General features: G+C 38.6%; 1 protein-coding gene across 2 annotated transcripts in view; it reads right to left on the minus strand.

Moving 5' to 3' along the window:
• Window positions 1–27,182, minus strand: part of LOC117216992 (adenylate cyclase type 6) — a 90,246-nt gene that overhangs the window by 12,985 nt on the left and 50,079 nt on the right. For both annotated transcript variants that reach the window (XM_033464221.1, XM_033464223.1), the window contains exons 7-10: window positions 8,830–8,979; window positions 2,376–2,497; window positions 461–553; window positions 29–175 (exon numbers count right to left, since the gene is read on the minus strand). In XM_033464221.1, the coding sequence (XP_033320112.1) occupies window positions 29–175; window positions 461–553; window positions 2,376–2,497; window positions 8,830–8,979 (512 nt within the window). The remainder of the gene's footprint in view (window positions 1–28; window positions 176–460; window positions 554–2,375; window positions 2,498–8,829; window positions 8,980–27,182) is intronic.

Raw genomic sequence — 27,182 nt, forward strand, 5'->3', positions numbered from 1 at the left:
ATAGCAATTAATATGACAAAAGACTCACGTAATGGCGCTAATCATGTCCAAACCCATTTCCACGCAACAACGAGCGTGATCTGGTCTCGGTTCCGGAAGTCCAGAGACACAGTAATAGCAGTCGCCGAGTAGTTTGATTCGAAGACAATGGTGCTCAGCCGCCAGCGTGTCGAAGCTAACGTAACAAACAGATTACAGAATTTCCATGCGAATGATTCCTCTATCAATTAGAATAAATCTTCAATTTCCAAAGAAAACTGAAGCAAAAATTCGATCGAAACGTTCTAATGTAAAATCAACAACTCGTATAATTGTTTAACGAAATAACGAAAAAATATGACGAGCAGCCTTGATACAAAATTTTAGTAAATTATTGATTAATGAAATTTTAATAAAAAAGAAAAATACATAGCATAGGAAAAATAGAAAAATATTAAAAATAAATATAAAATAGACTAACCAGGCAAACAGTTTATTCAACAGCCTGACGACTTCCTCGGCAGTGCACTGATCCGACAACGAAGTAAACCCGCAGATATCGGCGAACAGAATGCTAGAAAATAGAACAAATGCAATATTATATATTCTTCGGTATTATATTCTAGTCGTTATTATATCAGCATGTTAATTGGAATTCGTAAGGGTAGTAGATGTCGTGCGACTTAACGAGCCTCGAGTGGCAGATACGCGTTACCGTAACGTATAATAGACGCGTGTGTCAGCCTGGTGTATAATAGAGTTGGATGCTCAGCTGTTTCGCCTCACTGAATACACCGTGCCAGAATTATTCAGTCAGATACGCGTGTCTATTAATTTTCACATATTTTATTAGCAATCTGATACAGTAGCCTGTCGTATTACGCGAATTTTTATATATAAATATAGCTATATATATACATTGGATTGGCAACTAAGTGGTTGCGGATTTTGTCAATATAACCTAATGACAAAATCCGCAACCACTTAGTTGCCAATCCAACAGTAACGAATTAAATGCGTTACATGGGATTTTGTGTAAAGCAGTTAATTGTGTAACATATAATAGATTGTACGGTAGAATAGGTTTGATTTGGACTGATAATTGTCTTTCTTTCGAAGAGTTTCCAAGGAATTGGTTTCGGTAGATTTCTATTTTCAATGACTCAGGAGCGGATACTGCATTGTCTGTATACTACACAGTAGAAGAAGAGTGGTTTAAGCAGACAGGCTTTTCCTCCTTTGGCAAAAGGAATTAGGTTTCGGTAAATTTTTGATTGAAACGTCTGAGATGTTAATACAATTGGTCTAATATATAGTGCAGTATAATTGGTTTCCAGAGACAGACGTCTTTCTATGGATGAAGGAACTAGCTTGGTACAAGTCTTATTTTAAATAGTCGACGGGTAAACGTGCAATGAGCTGAGCGCCGTATAGTAGAATGTGATCGATTTGGTCAGACATGTTTTCCCTTTTTGAATAGGAAACGCTGTTTGGTGGATTTTTATGGTAAATTATTACGCAATGAATACAGTGGTCTGTTTATTATGCAGTAGAATATGAATGAGGTCTGTAAATAGGTTTCTTTTAAAGAAGAAGAACATCGCGGTAGAATATGGTTAATTCTTACAGAAAGAATCCCTTGCCTTGGAAAAACTAATTGAATTCGATGAATTTGTAATGGAATACATTTAGTTAGTATCGTACTTTAAACAAACTTGCTCCTTTGAAAAGAAGGATTTAAACTCGGTAAATTGTACGTAGTATTATTTACGAAGACTTCAGTTACCAACCTTACGGAAAAATTGACCAAATTTCTTTTGGAATATCTTAATCTTTTAGACAAGAAGTCTCAAACCTCCGAGAAAAAGCTCTCAAACCTTCAAATAGAAGCTCTCAAACCTTGAAACAAAAGCTCTCAAACCTTCAAATAAAAGCTCTCAGACCTTGAAACAGAAGCTCTCAAACTTCGAAACAGAAGCTCTCAAACCTCGAAACAAAAGCTCTCAAACCTTGAAACAGAAACTCTCAAACCTTGAAACAGAAGCTCTCAAACCTTCAAACAGAAGCTCTCAAACCTTGAAACAGAAGCTCTCAGACCTGGAAACAAAAGCTCTCAAGCCTTGAAACAGAAACTCTCAAACCTTGAAACAAAAGCTCTCAAACCTTCAAACAAAAAGTCCCAAACGTCTGACCGAACTATCTCAAACCTCCAAACGTGCAAGTCTAATTTCATCGACTTAAATGTCCGAAAGTCAGTCAAACTGTGCAAAAATTATCGTCAATCACGATCAACCTGAACTTTATAACGACGCTAAATCTCTGAGATATTTCTTCTTCTCTTTTTATTTTTTTTTTTTTTTATATCTTCGCGTTTGGGTACTCGAGGCGGTACTCACCTGACGTTCTCGTGCCTTTGAATGTAAATTTTGTGAAACATGGTATCTTTCGGCTTCCCTGCGATGTCTGCCTTCATCTCCATGGCTACGTGGCGTGGCAACACGCTCAATAGAAGCCGTTCCTGCAAAAAAATCAGAGAAAATTCGTCGTCGTTCATCGCGTACAGCCTCTCGTCTACGACGTTCGAACAGCAAAGAGCAAGGGGAATGCAATTTCCTCGCATCGCACGGGAAATTCATGGTCCCTTCCTCGCATACTTCGCGCAAATATCCCAAGGGATTGCCAGATTAGAACCTTTCTTTTTTCTATCATTTTCTACCTTTAACAGCTGTTCGAATATATCTATTTTCGGTATTATCGGTCGTGCAATTGGAGAAATTAAAAATTATAAATATGAAAGACGTAGAAAGTATTCTTTCTGAAATATCGTACACTATGTGTACGTCGTAACGTACTTTACGTCATCCTGATTGCAAGTTATTAATATTATTAGCTTGGCAACTAAGTGATTGCAGATCTTATCATTACCACCTAATGACAAAATCCGCAATCACTTAGTTGCCAACCCAATAGATATTATTACGAACGAACGATACAAATCTTTCAACGAAACTGAAAGTTTACTTAAAGAAAAGAAGAGAACAGGTCGCTGCATCAGAATATTCGCTATTTCTATAACTTCGAACCACTCGAATTGGCTGTCTATCTCTTTATCTCTAAATATTTTAAGAAACTTTCTCCCCACTGACGACTTACACCACTTTCATCATCACCGGCACGTGTTTCCACCCTCGTCGAGGATCTCCGCCACGTTCAAACTCGTTCTGCCTGTCGCGCCCCAGCCCTTGGCACAGAAGCTCGCATAATTTTCGCGACCGACAAATACGAAAACGAGGCTGCCGATATTGTTGCGAGGAAGCCGGTCGTCAGCTGCTTTTTTCGCTAGGCGTGATCGAACGATTCCAATGGGATGTTTCCTTTTACCAGGTGATCCTTCCGTTCGTCTCTCGTTGTATCTCGCTCAATTTCATACGAACTATGAAATATTCAGGTCCGATCGTTACTTAGTCTGGTTTCTCTTGTTACCAAGCGCACGGATACCGAACGCGTCGTAGAATCTGAAATTACAGCGGCCCCTCACCGCGACTAATTTGACGCCGTATAAATCGATCAGCCTCTCCGCACACAACAGGTTGCGCGCACCTGTGCTGTGTCACGTGCGATCACCTATCGTTCGTGATCGGCCAATACGCACGACCTCTTGGCCGCTATTTCCTATTGCAAGTCACGTAACGCTACCTTCCATTTCATTCTGACCAGGTGTCGGCTAGTTTCATTCCTTTGTCGCCTCGCCGTATTGCATTTCCTGGATTCTCGTTAAACTTCTCCATTGCTCGATATTCTCAGCTGATTAAAATTTCCAGTCGAGATCGATTCTTCTTCTCCCTCTGAACGGTTTATCGCAGCAACTTGTAGCTTCGGACAGCTACACGGCCAGCTGTCTCTGACGAGTATACTCGTCATGAAGAAGTGGCAGTACTTTGAGTTATGACGAATATACCCGTCGTGAAGTGATGACAGTATTTTGTATTATGACGAATATATTCGTCGTGAAGCGATGACAGTATTTTGTATTATGACGAATATACTCGTCGTGAAGCGATGACAGTATTTTGTGTCACGACGAGTATACTCGTCATAAAGAAGTGGTGTTACTTTGCGTTATGACGAATGTACTCGTCGTGAAGTGATAACAGTATTTTGTATTATGACGAATATATTCGTCGTGAAGCGATGACAGTATTTTGTGTCATGACGAGTATACTCGTCATAAAGAAGTGGTGTTACTTTGCGTTGTGACGAATGTATTCGTCGTGAAGTGATAACAGTATTGTGTATTATGACGAATATATTCGTCGTGAAGCGATGACGGTGTTTTATGTCACGACGAGTATACTCGTCATGCGTGAAAAGTAGTTAGAATCTGCTGTTTAAACTGTAGTTTAGCGATTAACACATACTCTGAGTTTGACGAGTATACTCGTCATCTGTCGTATGTAAAGTATTCGTACACTCTTTAGAATAGTAAAAGTTTCTTTAAAATTGACCTGTTTTTCGAAATGTCAGAGGAATTAGCTTGCTAAATTTTCTTGCGCGTCGTCTGGTAAATTAGCCTTTCTGACTCCTCGAAGAAAGCTCGAATCGTTCGATCCAATTCTTAAAAACTTATTCTGTTCTTAAGATATTCGCATACGCGAATATCTTCCACATTCGGTGTAGATGGAACGTGTAATGAAAAACATATTTCATAGAACGTTTAGAGTCCGACTTTTTAATTTTCTCGGAAGGAAATTCCATCTTGAACGCGATATATCTTGTTGCGAGAGTACTATGAAAGAACTTGTCGACGATGGTTGCCGATTTAACAGCGTATCGTAGCATCGTGCCGAAACTGCATACCACGGAACCATAAATTCCATCGGTATACGCGAAACTTATGCAAACTGGCAACCTTAAAATAAGAAAAATAAGGGAAGCCAGGCAGTTCTAAGCAACGACGATCACGCATTGCGCTCGTTCAGGCCAGAAATGACCCACTGTTGGCCACGTGAAACTGTGTTAAAATTCACGGAGATGCAATTATTTCCTTCGTGAATCGGTTGATCGTTCGAATAAAAATACTGTCAATTCGAAGATAAGTAGAACTTGACCTTTCCCGATGTTTTCTCGATCGTGAAATAACACCGTGACAAATTTTTCTATCGAAAAATACCTTACTACCTGCCTGTGGTTATTTGCTTGCAAGCTAAACTTTTGTTGCGACGGAAATTTGAAAAATTGGATATTGGATGTTTGGAAGACGCAACGTTGAAAGTTAAAACTGGAAAAGCGGAAATTGGCGAAGCTGAAAGGCGAAGTTGGTAAATTAAAATTCGAGAAGTTACAAAATTGAAAATTTAAATGGCAAACGCGAGAATCAACGAGTCAAAAAGTTGCAAAATCGCAAGCTCGATGCGGGAAACTCGAAAATGTAGGATCGTGTATTTGGAAATCCGAACGATAGAAATTGTGGGAAATTAAACAAATTCATCCTTCGATAATTTCTAATCGAAGTCAACCAAATTCGTATGCGTTGCAAATAATATACGCACGATGTCTCTGTACATACGTAGCCTTCTTGGCAAAAATTCTCACAGTACCACCAATCAGCCAAAAGGAAAACAGAAAGGACAATTAATGTTGCAATTAAACTTTTCGATTGAAGTATTGGGATAGGAAAAACAACCGGTCTGACCTTAGTACTTTAGCAGGCGAGATTGAACAGCTTTCACTTGGTCATCGGTATGCTTTAATTTCGTGCTGATGGAAGCTCTTCGCGAACAAACAAAATTTCATCTCGTTACGAAGAAAGTAATTCGGTTCTGTTGATGAAAACAGCGCAAATCGATCTTCTATTTCATCTGTCTTCTCCACCAGTTTTCCTATTCTGTTTGTATCGTGGTATAAGTATAAACCGAGGAAAATTCGATGTTGCACCGCAATGGTAGAGCGTAACAACGCTATTATCGATAAAAATTTGTTTTTCAGGGTATTTGTTCGTTGTAGCCATTCAAATTGTGCCAATTCTTCATATTACGAAAAACGAAGGAGATATTTAGGTAGCTTCTTTTAGCTGAGACACCATGTATGCTAATCGATTAGGTTCAAGTATATCAAGTTCCTTATACTTGTCATAGCCACTGTACGATATCTTTCGAGTTACTTTAGATACACTGTGTGTATCACGATACTGAGGAATTGGAGGAAAGTTAGGTTAGAATGTTGCCATCTTGAAAAGATTTTTGATGAACGTTTTTCGTGCAGCAGAGAATGTTGTGTTCTTTTGTAACGTTAATAAGTGTTAATAAGTAAGTTTGGAAGCACTATGTGTGCCGAAGAACTGAGGAATTTGAAAGAAAACTAGGTTAGGATTTTGCTACCTTAGAAAATTCCTTGATAAAAAATTTGGTTGCAAAAGAGAACGATATTACGTACATTTGTAGTATTGATAAGTTTGTAGAAAGTATTATACTACGTCTGTCATAGGACTGAAGAATTTAAGAAAAAGCTAGGTTAGGATTTTGCTATCTTAGAAAATTCCTAGGTGAAAGATCTGATTGGAAAAGAGAATGATACTACATATATTTGTATTAGTAAGTTTGAAGGAAGCACTACGTCTGTCGTAGAACCGAAGAATTGAAGAAAAAGCTAGGTTAGGATCTTGCTACCTTAGAATATTCCTTGATAAAAAATTTAATTGGAAAAGAGAATAATATTACGTACATTTGTAGTATTGGTAAGTTCGAAGGAAGTATTCACTGCGTGTACATAGAATTGAAAAACTTAGAATTAGAAAAGTTAGAATTAGATTAGGAATTAGGTTAGAATTTTGAATATCTCGGAAAGCTAGCTAGTGAACGTTCTTTGTACGTAGGAGATTTCTAGCGATACAGCGTGAATTTGACAAAATTGCACAAATTCAAATTGAGAACGTGTTTGTTAGAGGCAAGATATCGAGCGAATGAAGCCAAGGACCATGTGCTTGATAAACAAGAGACAGCTACTAGGACAGTGGTGGATTATTATCGCGTCAGGTCACGGATACCTGATTAAAGCATACAATGAACCTGGTCACGGCTACAATGTCCACTGGAATTATAACCGATCTCCGATAAACCATTATCTTCAGCAGACTTCCGTCAGTTGCCCGCTATTATTTCGCCTAGCTGCTAAAAATAATCTACCTGTTGTTAGGTTAACTACCTCAGAAATTAGAACCTTCGCCCCTCCCAACGAGTTAAGTTAATTACCTTTAATTAAAGTTGAAACGTATCGAAGATAACTAGCCGTTGATAATTCTTGAAACTTCGTTCAGCAGATAAAAACGATAAGTCTGATTCGCAACTAGTTACTCGTTTTAATATTTCTCTATAGATTTCTTTAAATAGGTTTGTTCGTAACGAGGTTAGGTCGTTCAATTGTATTCGTTAAGACGTGAACTTGCATAGAAATCAGCGATCTACTTATCGCGAATTCGTTTCGAATTTTCACGTAGTTTGAACGAAGACCAACTTGCTCGGTAAATTATTGAACAATTATTTTCCTCTAGTTTGAAATCACAGTAAATTAGAAAATGTCGGGCAAATAGTTCGCTATACGTGGCTGACGATGATGATATTAATAAACAATTAGTGAAGTACATTAATTATCGAGGTGCACAGGCAGCAACGGGGCAGGTTTGATCATTAGAATTTCGTTAGTTTGCTCGATCGAACTGGCTCTGATTAAACTCGTTATTAGTAACTAGCCGATTTTCCAACCTGGTAATATTAATGTTCCCCGTAGAATACTAAATATCGGTGTAATCGAGCAGCAATTAACGTTACTTAACGTAACGCAATCACAAAAAATTGTATCCTGCATCGATACGATTTTTGTTTTCATTTCTTTGTTGTCCTATCTTTTTAATCTGTTGCCGGTCCTCTAATTTTGTATCGCGAATTCGCTGAATTTTTCGCACGGATAAATTTACAAATAGAGAAGCTTGTTTCTCGCGTAAAAAATTCGGAATTGTGTTTCACACGATGTTCCGCAGGTGGAACGTTTAAAAATATGTAAAACAGAGATTTTATTCGCCAACATTTCCCATGGACTCCGGCGTGATGCAGCTCTTTGTCAAAAAACGATTTTCATTAAAACAAGAGATAAAAGGTTCGCTGGCGTTATGCGAATATTGTAATAATATGGCGCATTGTGTTATGGACATTGTATTAAATACTTGGCTGTGCGTTATTAACAAGTTAATTCTCAGTTAAATAGCATCGTTCCATAGCACATCGAAAGGTATTTGAATTTTCAAAATATACCTTCCTTGTCCACAAAGAAAAATTCGGTAACGTTCGCCCGAATGAACACTTCGGATAAAAGAACGTAAATTTGCCAGATATCGAGAAATAGGTGAATTTAGGCGAACCTTAAATTAGACGTATTTCAAAGCTAAGTAGATTAAGTAAAATTACTAATTTTTGATCATTAGAAATCCGAAGCTCCATAGTAGGAAACTCGATCGACTTCTAATTGGATAAATCAAGAAATTAGGGAAACTTGCAAAATTGGCAATTTCCCAATTAAAGAAATTACCAAGCTGAGCAAGTTTACAATTTGATAAATTTCCAATTAAATTTCTAAACTAGCTACGCTCTTAATTCAGATAAATTTCCAAATTGGACGAGCAGATTTTTAATTTGTTAAATTCTGAAAATCTCTACAGCCATCGATATACCAAATTCACGAGAGACTGTGGAGTTCCCTCCGCTGATGGAGCTGCGACTTCTATCGTTGCGAATAAAAGTGTGGTGCTTTGTCTGCACGGTCGGAGAAAGATAGAATTTCATAGAATTTCGCGTACGATACCTGTTGCTGATTTTCTCTCTGTGTAGTCAATCGAGCTTCGACGCATTGCCTGGTTTCCAGGAAGGCTTGCCTCTGTGCCAGTTCGCGGGGATGATGCGTCAGAACGCCTGCCATATTTGTCCCACCCACTACCACGATAGAGCTTAACAGCTGAAATAGAAAATTGAACATTCCATAGATATTTATAGTTTGCAACGTCGAAATTTCCAAGCTTTTGCTACGCCTGTTCTATACTAAGCTACGTATACCGCTATCTAATAAGCTGTTACACGTCTGATCGAAAATTTGTTCGCCAGTGATGAGCAGAAAGATTCGTTATGAACGAGGCAACTGTAAATTAAGCGCTTTCTTGCACAGTATTGGGTTGGCAACTAAGCGATTGCGGATTTTGTCATTGGGTGGTAATGAGAAAACCCGCAATCATTTAGTTGCCCACCCAATAGATCGACAGACTGGAATTATCCGCAGATGATCAGAACGTAAGACTTGGAACGTAAGTACTGAAGCGATCGAAATGGAAGTCTGAAAAATTGTGAGGGAAAACTGTGGATGAACTGTTAGTAAATATGTCATAGGTAATATTAATTAAGGATATCGAATATGTTGCAGGAAAATTGACAATGTCGATGTAGTGACATATTTCTTCGTTTTGTATTAAATATATCGAGGTGTAAGTGTGTTGTCCGTGATAATTGTGGCTGCTGGCTGTAGAATGTCACTCTGCTGGGGTACTGCTGTATTTTCTTCTCATTTAAGAATCGTGGAAGAAAAATCGGACCACGGGTGTGTCACGTAAACTCAAGAGTTGATTGATGAAATTAAATAGCTGAGTCGTAACACAACTATTAATTTTGTTTTAATTAAACTTTATTACGAATTCTGCAATCACAATGTAACACACACTGAATTAACATAAATCACAATTCACTCCAACCACGTTATGTAAGACTTGGTTACAACGATACGTTAAGTACACGACTGTTATAAGGGTAGAGACCGGTAAGGATATGTTGACTATTCCAAGGATACAGAATAAGTGACTCTTTCTGGCGATACTGTGTCTGAGGAAGGTTAGGGATGGGTGTGTCTAAGGACACGGGTCTATCGGATTTGTTGATGACAATTTTGGTTAAGGAAGTGAGGGTAGTAGACACCGTCTCCGACTGGATAATAAGACGGTTGGTGGACCAGGAAGGGTTTTAGCCGCTCTGGCGAGAAAGTTGCTAACGGAACATACCGGATGTGAAGAAAACCAACTTTCTAGGCTAACACGTAGTAGACAATAAACGTAAAGGGAAATCTAAGACAGGAAATACTCGCTTGGTCCGAAGGACCTTAACTAGGAAAAGTGCCAAGATCCCTGGTGGGTACGTAAGACTATCGAGGGTGCGCACCAAGAATGTGCAGACACCTGGGTGCCATCCTGTCCGCGGTGTATGGCCTGGTCTCTGATGTGAATCGACGTTACAGGTACCGAGATTTGAACCCGGGTCCCGAACGTTCGTAGCCTAAAGAGTCTAGTTAGTGTCGAGTGGTGGTATTTGTGCTGTCGAGTGCCGTCACAATATGATGTTCTAATTAAATAATTAGATATATAATTATACCGTTGCAGCGGCACATAAGTCAACGGAAGATTCAAACCCGAGTGACCCATATTGTTGTGTCTTGGAGTGTCAACATTGCTTTGATTTGCTAGTTTCAAAAGTATTGGCTTGGCAACTAAGTGATTGCGGACTTTGTCAATACCGCCTAATGACAAAATCCGCAATCACTTAGTTGCCAAGCCAATAACATACACTGACCATTACAATTTTGTCACTCGGCCCTTGAATAGACTAACACGTTCAGTAGTACTGCACTGTTATGCAACATGTTGGCGACGGCAAAGCGCAATATACGTTCCCTTTTCAATTGATGCTTTTCAAGAGATTTTCAGTTTTATTGGACAGAAGTAGATTCTCTACAGACAGTGAGAATAAGCCGATTAAGAGGTTCGACATAGTCGAAGGGGCAATTTCAACAGCGGATTAGGAGATTGTAAGAGTGGGATCAAGTGTGCAGCTAGAAAGAGGTTCTACAGATAAGGAGGCCGCTATCAATCCTTTCTTAAAACGTTTAGTTGATTCTCTTAAATGGAACACGAACTCGATACGATTGAAACGCGAGTCATTCGATCGATCAAGAATTTACTCTTTTCCAAATCAAACACTCTATCGAGTTTTGTTCGACAAGTACTCTCTTGTACATGTATTTATATATTGAGTTTTTGTTTGTAAATTGGGTCTAGTTTATATATTTATGCAACTAAGTGATTAAATAAAAAAATAATAATTAAATAATAATTAAATAATAAATAATAAATATACTCGATCTAATGCTTGGACGCGAATACGATTTTGCGAAGATGCGAATAAATATTTGCCTCTAAGATTTTAGACATCACCGAAATTAATTAATTGTTGCGTAGGAAATCGAAAATTATATAATCTAGCACCTAGTGTCCAGAAATTTTTAATTGTCGATATAATAAAGATAAAGAGTCGATAAGATTGATATAATCTAGGCTCTGGAAACACTTGGAATTTTCCGAAAATCTGAATAAATTTTCGCCCAGTAAGGCGGAAATTTAAATAACGTAGAATTTAAAAACAGCTGAAATATTATTAAATTTTAGCGAGACTACAAATGTATTTTCGAAACAGCCGAGATTCTACGAAAATGTCGACGAATTTTTGCCTAGCAAATACCATATTCGTTATTTGAAATTTTATATCTGTTAGAATCTAAAGTTTAGACATACTACGACGTTTACTTTGCTCTTTAGAAACTCGTTAGAAGAGAAATTTCTGCTTAGCGAGTTGAAAATGTAGAGAATAGACTCTAGAAGATCTCGGCAAATGGGAAATTTCTATGATCCAGGCTTTAGACGCTGTCAAAATTTGACAAAGATCCCCCAAAACATTTATCCAGCTTCCATTTTTATCCTTTGGAAATTTCTCAAACACGTCAAATAAATTTTCTTCGTGGCGAATTTTTGCGATCAAGACCATTGGACACGGTGCAAATTTCATCCACATCTTGACAAATTTTTGCTTCGCAGGTGTAAAATCTATACGCTCTAGACGTTTCTTTACACAGTGGAAAACTTATACACCGTGGAAATACAAAAGCAAATTTGACCAGAATCTCCATAAATTTCTTCCTAACAAATTCAAAATGTCCAGTCTAAACACCATTCTAATTCCGAGGAAATTTCGCTACTCTTTTGCCTGCCCTGTATGTATATGATAATAAAGGCAAGTTCACATCGAAATGGAAATCTAAAGGAAACACCACAAGTGGGCAGCGCCTGTGCCGAAGCCTGTGCCTGGGATACATCAAAGAGATAGGAGTTGTATGAGCGTCAAGTGTTTCCTGTTGCTAGGTCGGCACAGGCATTTAATTAGCATGGGCTTCGCAATTAGTATGGCCACGTGTATCGAGCCGTTGGCAACTTTGTAAATTCAATAAACCGTCCGGCCTTTGATCGGCCCTCGCTACTTTTCGTTACGGAAACTTCCGTCTGTCCAGAGACTGACAATTTCTACTTTCAAATACAGGCTGATGAAAAAAAATATATTAAACCCGTGGAAGATAATTTTATTACGTATTTGTCATCCTTTCAGCGTCCTTCACAATGTGATTATTTTCTTCGAATCAGCCGACGATACAAAGATTTAATTAGCATATTTTATTGGCAATCGAAATGGAAGAAAAATGATACAATTGCGGAAGAGCTAATACGAACGTAATATTTTCCAACAACGAGTGCATTTTTGTAATACATATTTTATTATCGCAGTACAAGAATGTACATGTTTTCATAGTGTTCCTATATTCGGTTGGCAACTAAGTTGTAGCAGCGCATGAGTCATAGGACGATGCGAACCGAGAGTGACTCGTGTTGTTTTGCCTCGAGACATCGACACCGTCTCGACGTGCGAAATGTAATAACAAAAAACCCCGGACAAAACAATATCGCCGCTACGCGTAACCGTCTGCCGGAGTCGAATTTCAACCTTCTGGTACTCTCTCGACTAGTATAAACAAACGAACACACGCTCTCTAGGACAGAGAGTATCTAATATCCTTATAACGAGTAGTATGGTGCGAGCGACGATTAAGACGTATTGTATTAACTCTGTACTTCGTATTAAGAACGATTTTTAAATACGTTTGACCATAACAAGTATCAATTCGTTTTACCATTTGAAGCAACACGTTTAAGCATCCACCACAAAGTGACTGCGGATTTTGTCAATACAACCTAATGACTCCGTTGCCAACCCAATATATGAACACTATGAAAATATGTATCCAATACAATGTTCTTTATTTCTTTATTTCTATATTCCACCCAGTGAATTCCGATCAGGAGATTCGAGTATAAATAATGAAAATTTGTTACGAATAGATAGAAATTATCGCTGAAGGCGTTTGCCACTGTCGTCGTATTTTTTAAATTACTAGTCGTCGTTCTCACTAAAGTTTCCCAGAGGAAAACTAACGATCGATGAAATTGAAAATCGCAGGATTAAAATGTTGGAAAGAGCGTTGGAAGATTAGGCTAAAACGTTACGATTCGAGGCGAAAGTACAGCTGGTAGGATTTTTTTGTGTTGTCGAAGTTTCCTACGAATTGAAGTTTCTCGACGAGTGAATATAAAATATAATACGGTCGAAACTGGTATTAAGGAAGTTTCCTGATGGCGAAACTTATTTCAGACGATCGCTGGTCAGACGAATCGATCCGCGACAACCACCTGTAGCATCGCTGCAATCTCTTACATGCGCTGTCTGCTTCGCTTTCCAACAAATTTCACCGCTTTCTTCTTCCCTTTTTTTCACGTTTTTAGATTTTTTTTCTTTTTTTTTTTTTTTGTACGCATAAAAGCAAGCTGTACCGTGTATCTCCCATTTAAGCACACAGTTTACTCGTTGTTTTCAGTTTCCAACGAATAAAAACAGCAATTCTCGCTCGTACCTCCTAAATGTCCAAAGAAGTAAATCGGTTTATCTGTTTTATCGTGCAGCGTGAAATTGGTGGAACGGTTGAGTGTAAAAAAATATTGTAGAATTTTTCCAGCGATATTTCTCTACGTATTTACAGGGTGCTTTTTTCACACGATTCCATGCTTGCTCGCGAGATATTTTCAAGGACGAATTTCATCTTTCAGATGGAAAGCTTTCACGCTGTTGTGTTATGTTATGTTATGCGCCAACTTGTCGAGGACCAAACATCGGTTTGTCGTAATTTACAGATATTTGAGCTTGTTTCAATTTCATAGAAATTTCCAATTGGGTTGGCAACTAAGTGATTGCGGATTTTGTCATTAGGTGGTAATTATAAAATCCGCAATCACTTAGTTGCCAACCCAATAAATGGGACACGGCGATGTGAAGGACGTTGGATTTTTTTTTTTTTTTTTTTTTTAGGGCAATTAAATATTAAAAAAGAAAATTCGCGAATGTAAATGGATTAATTGGTCTTTTTTCTAATATCAAATTGAAAATTGTCTGCCCTCGGCAACGTGAAATTGCAATTGCCTCGCAATTCGTTTCGCGTAAATTTTCATTGGCCATCGTTTCGAAAATCTTTTTATTTCCACGTTCTCGATGTTGCAAATTGTAACATTTTCTCCAATATTTAAAATTCCTAACTGTCCATCGGATCTTCCGCAACGATTAATTTTTAGCCCAAATTTATTGCGCCATTTTTTTTTTTTTTTTTAATAAAAATGTAGCTCATATTTCGAAAATTGATCGTACGGTAGAAAATGCGAGGAAAATTCGAATTTGTAGATAAATCTTCCCCGACTTCACTGTCGATCAGACAGTCTGACCATTGTACTAAAAATTGATAATTGTAATAAAAATTGACTAAAATTGATAACTAACTATCGCGCTAAAAATTAACAGACGAAGTCTCGAAATTGTTTCATTTTGGAATATCCTTCCGTCAGAAATTTTCTTCGCCCAAAATTTCACTTTCAAATTTCCCTCCGCCGCATTCCTTTAATTCTCATATGAAAAACCAATGTATTTTCCACCCCGTATGAATAAAAAATTAGGGAAGAAGGAAAATGGAAGGTTTGACTTGAATTTAAGAAAATGTGTAATAAACCGATCGGAATTTGCAAGTCAAATTTGGACAGTTAAACGCGGTTAGGCGCCTTGGCAACATGTTAGAGGAAGCTGGTGGTAGCTGTAGCACGGAAGCGCAACTTGCGGGTTAAAGGCGCGTGAAATACTCAGAAGCAGCAGCAAAACGAATTTCACGTGGCGCGCGTCTGACTTAGCTGGTGTCAAAGGCGGTTGTTAATTGGAAAATCGGCTGATCGACCTGTTCGTTAGACCTGAAAGTCCTCGGATACTGATTAAAATGAAAAAGAAAAAGAGAGGAGGGAGCGGTGTTTTGTAATTCGATTAAAAAAAGTAACTTTGGAAATTGAAGAGAATAAATTGCATGGAAGGTAAAATAAAATTTGCTACGCTACCACCTTTGAATCGTTCGAAGACCAGAAGGAAAGGAAAGTTTGCAAAATTTCAAAATGACAGAGTTTTCGAGTGGAAAGCTACCACAGCGAGGACATTTGTAAATAAAATTAATAATAAAAATTGCAGAAGCAAATAAATCTCTGGAATAAAAATTCCAGAGCAAAAGATTTCCAACCAACTGATCGCTCGTCTGGAAGTTTTTTTAAAGTAAAAGAAATTTCAAATTTCCAAAAATTTCGAAATAACGCGATTCTCGAATGAAAAGCTTGCGAGGTAAAGAAACTTCAAGGTAGAAAGCTACGAGCTAAGGAAATTTCGAAATATTTCGAACCAGCTAATTAACCATCTCGAGATCTTCGTAAAACCAAAGGGAAACAAAATCCAAGTTTCAAGAATTTCAAAGTAAAATAATTTCAAAGTAAACAGCGCTCGAGATAACAACATATTCCTCGTGAAAAATGTTTCAAACGAGCCGATCGACCAGCCGGAAATCTTCCGAAAACCGAAAGCAAAGAAATTTCGAATGAAGGATTTTTCGATCAAATAAAATTGCAAAACAAAATAGAGAAGATACAAATAAAGAATAAAGAAGAGAAAGATATTTGACTGAGAATTGCATTAACTCGTAGCAAAGAAAGAGTGGAACAATCCTGCGGAATTTTTGCAAATGAATTGACAAAAACGAGTTTTCTCTCCGACAAATTGAATTCGATGGATCCATTAAACCGTGTGCAGTCGTAACGTTTTAATAAAGTCGGTAATATTTCATTAAATCGGCCAATTGAATTACAGCGGAAGAGCTTCGGCCGGAGATGAAGCTGGAAATTGCGTGGCAAAGTGTTTGCACGATTTTAGGGCTGTGTGAAATTAGTCGCCCACCTCACGGGATTAACCAGCTCGGTGTTAACTGTAAACGGGCGTTTAATGTCATAAAAATGTCGTTTATCGCGTCGTCAAGCATCTACAGCTGGTTATTAATCGGACCAGATACGATACGTACGTATTTACCGATAATAACGATTTTCCGATAAACTAGAGTTAGTTATAATGTTATAAAAGTTAGAATGAAATGGAGCAAAAGATATTGATCGGAGCAAATTGCTATTTGAATAATTCGATCTTCTTCTGGTTCGTCGGTAACAGATTCTGCGAAATGTTGCGAAATATTTGACGCGGTCTTTTTTTCCTTTTTTTTTTTTTTTTTCATTGTCGTTGAAATTTTTGTACCATAAAAGGGAATTAGTTTGCGTAGAAGAAAAAAGACGTGGGATGAAACGGTTGGAATAATCCGAACGAGCGTAATAATTGTACGAAGCGGATGGAAAAGGCAGAGAGGTATTTTTAATTATCCCCGCGATGTAGCTGGTAATAATATTAACATTTATCGGAAACAACGTGTCGCTGGATTTTTGAAAATCCCCAGCAAGCAGACAACTTTCGTGTTTTATCGTTGAAATGAATTTTCCGCCACTTTCCAGAACGATTTTCGAAGTATCGGCTTGGCAACTAAGTGATTGCGGATTTTGTCATTGGGTGGTATTGACAAATCCGCAATCACTTAGTTGCCAACCCAATAAAGTCGAGGGAAACGTTTCGCAGGAAAGTCCAAGACAAATAGTCGGAAATAAATTTTCAGAGGAAATATCGGCAAGGAGATAAAAAAAAAATGTTGGTCAGAGAGAAAATTTCCAAAGAGGAATTGCCAAAGTTGGAGAGAGAAAATTTGGATAATATTCGAAGGGAAATGGAAATGTTGAAAACGAAAATTTGATACAAATTGCTGGAACAAAAATTCGGGGTGAAATAGCCAGGAAAAAATACTAAACGTATTTTTAAATAGAAAATTCAACTTGACGATATAAAATTTTCATGAAAGCAATAAATAACTAAATATAATTCTCTTTCGTGCAAGTTTAAAATTAATTTTTCCAAATATTTGTACAATTTTTACGAAGATCACGATCAAACAGCGGAAGTTGAATTTCCTGGTAACCCTGTGGCTCTGTCAACTTTCTTCCCGACCATATTTCCGGCTAGGCTCGACCAATAGAAATGCTGCGCTGAAAACGGCAATTGAATTTTCCGGTTCGAGTGGCCGACGATATCGCGATTTTCCCTTTTCACAACTTCTTCTACGAAAACGTTTCCCTCCTCCTCGTTTACACTTCTCCATGAAAAATTCCATAGGAAATCACCGTTCACCTACTCGAATCGTTTGAAACATTCGAGAAACTCCGTTTTTTCAAATGATACATACATATCGGGAAAATTGAGATTCGTTCAAAATTGAAAGTGGAAATGTTTTATAGTTTACAAAATATCGAACACATTTTATATTCATTTTATATCTTCCAAATATTTAAGCTATTTTATATTCCTTTTATATTCTACGATATATTTAAAATATGTTGTATTCATTTTATAGTTTATTCATTTTATCTTTATTTCATATTCTGCGATGCATTTTGCAAATATTTTGTGTTCGATTTATACTTGACAAAATATTCAAACTATTTTATATTCAGTTTACATTTGGCAAGGTTTTTGAAATATTTTATATTCATTTTGTACGTTTCAAAATATTCATACTGTTTTATATTCACGCCATACTTTCCAATATATTAAAAATATTTTTCGGTGATTTTATACTCTGCAAAATATTTTAAAATGTTTTATATTCTTCACTTTATATCTCATATACGATTATACGATACCGTTTATTATAATTGTTCACGATATAACAATTTTCATTCTATCGTTTTTCCCGGCTAATTCTTCTTCAATAGTTTTAAAAGGAATTCCAAAACGTCGAAATACGCGTATGCTTCGCAATGACAGTTTTACGAAACGCTGTGTCCCATTTTAATATCAACACGCGATTCGAAATCCGAAAGGCTGTTTACAACAACGACGACATATTGAATTTCGCGTTAATTAAAGGAACGATTCGTTGTGGTTTCCTATCTATCGCTGCTGTTGATTAATCATCGTATATCATTGAGCAGCAGAGTGCCAATAACCACTACAAGCTCAAATATATCATTCTGCCTCGTTTTCATTAAAACGTTCCATCTAGTAACTTCCCTCCACTAGAGAGAAGAATTCTAGTGATTTACGTCAATCACTGAGCGGCCATGTCAAACGCTTGCCGCGAGTTGGCTACCTTCTCGTTCAAACATTAGTACGCCAATTTGCTTTTATCATAATTGCTTGGTCTTCTTTTTTATTTCGTTCTTCTCTTTTGAACGTAGAAAATTTTAACGCGATGGATAAAACTCAGAGATTAAAACCGCGTTATTATTATCGTTATCGATGTTTCGAAATGCGTGGGAAATTTGAATCGAGCGATAATCGCATTGTTCGTTTCTATGTACCTTTTTTCCATCTAGAAAGAATTTCCAATTCGACGATAATCTCGAGATGAAAATTAGTATTATCGTTATTATTATTAACGTTTGAAAAGACGACGATTTAAATCGAGCGACGATGAAATATTTATTTATTCCTATGCGTCGCTTTCTTTATCCGGAATATTTCAATCCGACGATAATCGAGAGATCTTCTTACTTTCTTTATTATTAACGTTCGAAAGGCTGGATTGCAGTCGAACGCGGGGATATATCGTGAATTTTTCGGAAGGCGAAAATTTCAATCCGCCGTTAATTGGAGACACCGTGGAAACGAGCGTTATTATTAAAAAAAAAAAAAAAAAAAAGAAATGAATTTTAATGGAACGATAATCGCGAATTCGCGATACAGCCGAACGTTGTCGTTAATATTTCAGTGGCGATAAAATTGCAACCAAACGCAAAACTGGGATTTGGCGGAGAGCGAAACGTTCGTCGATAATCTTTCGAATATTGGCAATTTCAATTTTCTACGCTCGTTGAAAATTTCATCTTACGAAAATCACTGTCGTCGTAAATCGGACGAACGATCAATCTCTAAAGCCGCGACAATTCGAACGGAACAACAGCACAGGTTCCTGCGTTTAATTGATTCAATTAATTCTCGAAATTCATTGTCGAAACCACGAGAATTTAAATTTACGGGAAACGCAGTCGTCGTTCGTTCGTCGCGATCCACGAATCATCGCGAGATCGCGTTCGAACTTTTCAAATCGACCGAATAATACGCACGTGGTGGGCAAAAACAACCTTCCTTTATCGTCGATTTCGTTCTTTTTCGATACCCATGAGGCTTCGATCGAACGATAATCGCGGAATCGTGAAGAGGAACGATAATTCTGCGATTGTGTTTGCCAGAGGATCGCAAACCTCGTTCAATAGCCATGGCCATCCATTTTTCATCGCCTTAAAATTTATCCTGCCCCAGTTTCTCCACGATTTTGCCCCTCGTTTGACCGTGGTTTGCTTTGGCAATTTAAACTCGCGCTGATCCTTTCTCCTTCGTCCTCGCGTTATACGACACTTCGTATTATCTTCCCTCGTTTCTCTCTTCTTTCTTCTTCTCTTCGCGCAACTCTTTCCCCCGTAATTGCTACGGCCCTGAACGCTTCACAGAACTCTAACGTTTCATCCTTTGTATTTCGTGGAATACTTTGTCTCTTGGCGTTGCATATTCTCCGTGCTGAAGTTCCTTCCTCTTCAATTTTCCTACCAATTTCTACTCGCCAAATTCTCCACCCGCGGACACGCTGTCCTTTTTTCAACGTCGAAAGGCAAAAGTGGAATTTTTTCTGAAGAAACGTCGAGAAGTGGCGAGCGAACGAACCTGAGAATATTTGATCCTCTGACGCGATTCTGTAGTCTCTTTACACGCGAGCAGCGCGTACCCGGCTTATCTGCAGGCGCTGAACTATTTCCGAGAAACACGGATCGTATGACAAAATATTTCACATAGCAAAATGTATATATATATTATATACTGTCGTGTGTGTGTGTGTGTGTGACTTTACCGCGAGCTCGAAATCTCCTGTGAAAGCGATAGTTCCATGTAAACGACACGTTTCGAACGTTTACGTGAGTTGCGTATGTTTCTACCAAATGTCCAAATTGGACAAATTGTGAATGTGAAATTTTAAATAAAAAAAAAAAAAAAGTTGCGTATGTGGCGAGAATTTTGTCGAAATCGGTTGATCGCGATAGCAAGCGACAAGATTTTGGCGCTAACCGATTGCCATCAAATTTTCACCGTGTATATGAACCTGAATAATGCACATAAATCCACCTACACAAATAATATAAATCTGCAAAATACGTCGTTTAAATTTTCATTGGAAGGCAGAAAGGTGGCGTTCCTGCAGTTTTTCTGAAGAAAAAAAATTTTTTTATACGACATCCAACAAACTACTCCTCGCAACTTCTATAAAAAAAGGATACTGTCGTTCGGTTCGATTAAAAAAATTCTTCGATTTTAAAAAAAAAGTTTCAAGGGATCCTGTAACAGTTTGGCAATCGAGTGTCCGCTGTAACATAATACGAAACCTAAGTGTCGACGCGTCGCGATACACCGTGACGCGTTTCAACGTAAATCGAGCGTAGAAAATATTTCAACGTAAAGCAAATAATCGCCCGATCATATCGGTGGGAACTAAAATACGAAAAAACGAGTGCCGTCTGTCCGACGGGGACAGAAGATACACGAACAGGGATTTCTTTGGATAACAGACGACACGCTTGCGGATTTCTCCCTATGGTAATAACTGTTATGTTAATGGGGCAAGAGAAACAGTGTAGTTTCCTTGGCAGATGGGCCTCCTTCGGGGCCGAACCCACCGAGTGTCTGTAAAACGTTTTGGCTCTGACCATTTTCTCTTTCCTTTTGCACTGTTCTTGCAAACGGACGAATATATGAATAAGAAATGGCGATGCAAATAAAAGGATGGCGAGTAGGAAACGTTTAAAATTCTAGGGAATTTGTTTTTACTTTCTGAGTTTCTTTCGATGGCGCGGGGTGGGAGGTGCCTGGGGAGAACGTTCTTTCTTCTTGCAGCGAATAAGAAATAAGAAGAAGAAGGAGAAGAAAAGAAAGAAACGAGTGAAACGAAGGATGTAAAAGTAGAAGGCTTGGAAGAGGAAAGAAGAAACGGGACAAAGAAAGAGGGAAGAATGTTTGTATCGAATTTAACCTGAATAAAATCCCTCGACCTTTTAGCAAGTTCCTTCGATCACTCTACGAGAACCGCCATAGGAAAATAAAGAAATAAATGCGAGGTTATGGGAATAATGGCGCGTGAAATGCGAGCAGCAAGTGGATTTAACCATTCGCAGGACCGTAGCTAATAATCATTTCGGTGTCGCTCAAATTGAAGCAAATTTAACAAAGTTTCGCCTGGTTAAATCGACGTTTGTTAATTATACAGTGGGAAATTCTTTTTCGCAACGTCTTTTCTTCTTTTCTTATTTATTTACGTATAGAGGTCCCTTGGCTCGTTTGTCGGAGCGTGGTATTCGCTTGCGCCTGGCAACGACAACCTTCCGTGCTTCTCAGACCAAATTATCGTTCCTTGTTCGAGTCCAGCGCCAGACTATAGGGTTGGCAACTAAGTGATTGCGGATTTTGCCATTAGGTGATATCGACAAAATCCGCAATCACTTAGTTGCCAAGCCAATAGATGGATTTAAATAGTTTGAAACGACAGAACCAGATAGCAGGTGTTGCAACATACGGACGAACGAGAATGAGAAGAAATTGCAAGCGAAATAGTCGAGACTATAGTCGATCGTTACAGTCGCTTCTGTTGAATTGGCAACTAAGTGACTGCGGATTTTGTCAATATCACCTAATGATAAAACCCGCAATCACTTAGTTGCCAAGCCAATAAACCACTTTTTTCATTTTTAAACCACTAAACCACTTTTTAAAAAGCAAGGACACGTAACGATAGGATAAATGGGAGGATTTCCAGCCAGCCAAATAACAGACGCATAAAGCTGGGAATAAATAAATAAATAAATAAACAAATAGAAAAAGACAAGACAATAGGTGGAAAATATCGAAAGAAATCGAATCAGGTGTGCGAAAGGAAGAAGCTGTTCTCGTGTAGCTCGTTGCACGAACGAAACAAGAGACAAATGATTTTTCCAAGTATCGACCTGGCTTGTACGGAACAAAAGAGCGAACGAAAGCCAGCGGATGACGATGAAATCGTTGTGTCCCCCAGCGAGAAACTTGCAAATTCAATTACGGCCACGGTCGCTTGGCCTAATGGCGTGGACTTGGAGGAGCCACTGACAGAACCAGGGGAAAACAAGCAGCCGGAAGTTGAAGAATCCTGCGCAAGCAGAAACGACGTTCTCTTCCGAGAGACGAGAAACTTTCACATGCGAAACGACCGCAACTGAATATTTCATCATAGTTTGTGTGTATCTTCTCGCGTTACGACGCCAAGGCAAACGATATTTCAGAATTCCATGGAATCGTTTGACATGCGAGCGAGTCGCCAGAAACTCCTCTCCTCCTATCTTTCTTTCTTTCGATTCCTGTCTTTCGATTTATCCCGTGCAGAAGAGTTTCCACGCCGAATTTCACGCCTCCAACTTTGGTAGATACAGAGATACGACTATTTCTTTATTAAAAAAAAAAATTGGTTCTCCTTTCTCGCTCCCTTAAGGGATGAATATCAAAAAACGCCGAGACACGTGTTTCTTTATTTTGAACGAACAGTTTCTATGCTGAATTTCACGCCTCCAACTTTGGTAGATACAGAGATACGTCTATTTTTTGATAAAAAACAATTACGTTCTCCTTCCTCGCTCCCTTAAAGGATGAATTTCGAAAAACGCCGAGACACGTGTTTCTTTATTTTGAACGAACAGTTTCTATGCTGAATTTCACGCCTCCAACTTTGGTAGATACAGAGATACGTCTATTTTTTGATAAAAAACAATTACGTTCTCCTTCCTCGCTCCCTTAAAGGATGAATTTCGAAAAACGCCGAGACACGTGTTTCTTTATTTTGAACGAACAGTTTCTATGCTGAATTTCACGCCTCCAACTTTGGTAGATACAGAGATACGTCTATTTTTTGATAAAAAACAATTACGTTCTCCTTCCTCGCTCCCTTAAAGGATGAATTTCGAAAAACGCCGAGACACGTGTTTCTTTATTTTGAACGAACAGTTTCTATGCTGAATTTCACGCCTCCAACTTTGGTAGATACAGAGATACGTCTATTTTTTGATAAAAAACAATTATGTTCTCCTTTCTCGCTCCCTTAAGGGATGAATTTCGAAAAACGCCGAGACACGTGTTTCTTTATTTTGAACGATGAGTTTCTATGCTGAATTTCACGCCTCCAACTTTGGTAGATACAGAGATACGATTATTTTTTTATTAAAAAAAAAAAAAATTGGTTCTCCTTTCTCGCTCCCTTAAGGGATAAATTTCAAAAAAACGCCGAGACACCTGTTTCTTTATTTTGAACGAACAGTTTCTATGCTGAATTTCACGCCTCCAACTTTGGTAGATATAGAGATACGACTATTTTTTTATTTAAAAAAAAAATTGGTTCTCCTTTCTCGCTCCCTTAAGGGATGAATATCAAAAAACGCCGAGACACGTGTTTCTTTATTTTGAACGATGAGTTTCCATGCTGAATTTCACGCCTCCAACTTTGGTAGATACAGAGATACAATTATTTTTTTATTAAAAAAAAAAAATTGGTTCTCCTTTCTCGCTCCCTTAAGGGATGAATTTCAAAAAACGCCGAGACACGTGTTTCTTTATTTTGAACGAACAGTTTCTATGCTGAATTTCACGCTTCCAACTTTGGTAGATACAGAGATACGTCTATTTTTTGATAAAAAACAATTACGTTCTCCTTTCTCGCTCCCTTAAGGGATGAATTTCAAAAAACACCGAGACACGTGTTTCTTTATTTTGAACGAACAGTTTCTATGCAGAATTTCACGCCTCCAACTTTGGTAGATACAGAGATACGATTATTTTGTTATTAAAAAAAAAATTGGTTCTCCTTTCTCGCTCCCTTAAGGGATAAATTTCAAAAAACGCTGAGACACGTGTTTCCCAACCTCAAAAATGGAACATGTGTTGCCCGAGTGAGAAACTGACGGCCACTCCAAATCCTCAACGATAAATAAATTAAATTGGTTGGCAGGATAAGAAAAGAGCGGTGTTGCGTGAGTATCTTCCATCGAACATGCGTTGCATCGATCATGGGATTTCGGTATAATAATACGGCGGTTGTTGCGCCTGGTCAGCTTCGTAGCTCGTTAGCTTGGTCGTGCGTTATTGGCAACGGAAGACGGATTTGCTGGGAAATTCGACGAAAACAGGACTCGCCGCGTCAACAACCATCGAAACGTGACCTGTGCCGGTAATTAGAAGCTTTGCATCCTCTCTTCCGTCCTACTCTTCGGTTCAGAATGTTGCTCAGATTGTCCCGGTTGAACATCAGCCTGGCGTATTTAATCGTGAAACTTCGATCGTTGAATTAGGTTGGATTAGCTCGTGAAAGTGTACGGCACGTATAATATTATAACGCAAGGGCCAACTTCAGAAATACGCAGCAGGCAGGCAAACGACGAAGGAAGTTCGTACGAACGCGTGTGTCCCCTTACCTGCACTTGTTTCAAGGTCGTAAACATTTTTGTGTTTCCATAATCCGCAGCCGCTTAGTTTCGTAGAAGCCGCTCAAAATGCCCGTATTATTAGCGTTATCGACATAATTTTATATTACTAATATGAATAATAAATTACTATTATAACGTGATACATTAAACTGTATAGTTAGACGTCGAAGCTGGAATTTTCGAAAGATCGTGAGATTCTTCGACGCGGTGACTGCGAGGCTCGCGCAGAGACCGAGACCATCGTCGTATCCGTCTCGCGTTCCATGGTTGATTCTTCGATTTCTTCATTTTTATAGAATTCATTCGAAGTTCTTACGTTTCTTACGTTTGGTGCAATTTTGTTCTTACGCTTGTATTATACTTGGTTCTTACAAGACACACCGGAGTATTGCAATAGTCGTAGACGATTTTTAAAAACGTGTTACACGTCAGAGGAATATTAGTCAGACGGAATATTTGGAAATTTCATTTGATACTGCTGCGAGACTGGACTAGTGGCTTTCGTTTTTCACTCGCGTAACACGAGGTTCGCAAAGTAAAATTAAGGGCTTTTCCATTCTTCCTTATGGAGAATCTGGAACTGCGTCGATTAATACGTTACAGAAATATGATTCCCTTTAAAAAGGCAAAGCTGACCTGCGCGTGACTTTTACGCGCCCACCTACGGAAAAGCTAATAATATCGGAACATGCTCCCCCCGAAGCCATTCAACTTTTATCTGAAACATTTCCCGATATAATCGATGGCGTCGAAAATATTTCCACTTAAACCGTTAGGTGACTCACCCTATATGCGTATACGTGCGTACGTATCGCTTTCATTGTTCTTTCCATGACTAGGTTAGGTATCAATTCGAATGACAAAAGACACGTGAAACAGGTTCTGACTTTTCGCAGGTCGGTACTTCGGAACATAGGACATAAAGTGCCATTTAATGTCACTTATGCTTATCCTGTGTCTTTAATCAGTGCTAGAAATCGGCGTTTTGCTCGGTTACCGACCGAGTAGACTATTAGTTGGATCTAACCTAACCTCAACCTAACCTCAATCCGTTAGAGACGATAGTAGAAAAATTACTAGACGTATACGCGCTTATGCCGTTAGCAAAAAGCAGTATTTCACTTGCTTTTTCGAAACTTTGCAATTTCGATCCACCAAAATGAATCTGAACGACGCAAGTGAGGAATTTTTGGCTCGTTGGTCGGACATTTTTCTAGTTGCACGTTGAACGATGACGACAGCGATAAGAGTGACATTAAAAGAATCATCTATCCAAATTACTCGCCTAATTGGACGATTTCATACGATTTTATATAATTAAATAAGAAAGTAACGAGGAATGTTGAAACACGTCGAGGTATTAATTATTTTCGTGAGTCATATTTTCCAGGGCAGTGGAAACAGTTGGTCAGTGAAGCCAGGGTGAACGCACCCTCGAAATTCCCTAGCATGAAAGTTGGTTGGGTCCCATACGACCCGAGTCTATTATTAACGTGAAAGTTTCATAGTGTGTCGTGATGCCGGGGCGTGTTTTCGCGCGTATCTCGATCTAACGCGCATCGATTGCGGCGTTTCGGTTAATAATCGCGTCGTTACCGCGACTAGCTCTTGTTCCTCGGTTCCTCGAACCGGCTGCCTCCTTCAAATTCCCGTGTTGCCGGTGTCACGCGACTTTTCCCGAAAATTGCACCGTAATTTGCGACACACTTCGACAACTTGCAAGTGGGTGTTCTTGCCAACGCTCTTGCCAACTGTTGCCAAATAAAACGACGGTTCGCCACACGAACACCGCGGTTTTTCAGCCGAGCGTTTAATTCGTCGATAAAACTGAGACTCGCTATTTTACTGGTTTTTTCAGACTTTGCGTCGTCCAGTCTCGACCCAGGCAACAAATGAATATTTTTAGAATTTCACCGAACGGAAACTAATTCCCCTAAATCCTTGAGTCAATCTTCGAAGTATTTCGAAGAGGTTTTCCGTGAAATGTTTGAAAATGGATGGAAGTGTTTTTGTGCGACCGTATTGCAGCGTACACCGGTCGAAGGGAAAAAAGTAGACGACTAAAGAATGATAGAACTGGAGGATGCATTCTGTGCTTTCAGTGTAATAAAAGCTAAATAAATTGGCTAGAAGAGGGTGGGGATTGAGTAAGCAAGGGGGCTTGATGGATGAAGATACCAAGCTCGAAAGAAATCCAATAACAACGAACTGTTTCCATGAGATTTCCTAGTAGAGTCCGTGTCAGCTTTATGCTTTCGCG

The sequence above is a fragment of the Bombus bifarius genome, unplaced genomic scaffold (genome assembly GCF_011952205.1).
Source record: "Bombus bifarius isolate JDL3187 unplaced genomic scaffold, Bbif_JDL3187 scf7180000007974, whole genome shotgun sequence".
In the NCBI taxonomy this organism is placed as follows: Eukaryota; Metazoa; Arthropoda; class Insecta; order Hymenoptera; family Apidae; genus Bombus; species Bombus bifarius.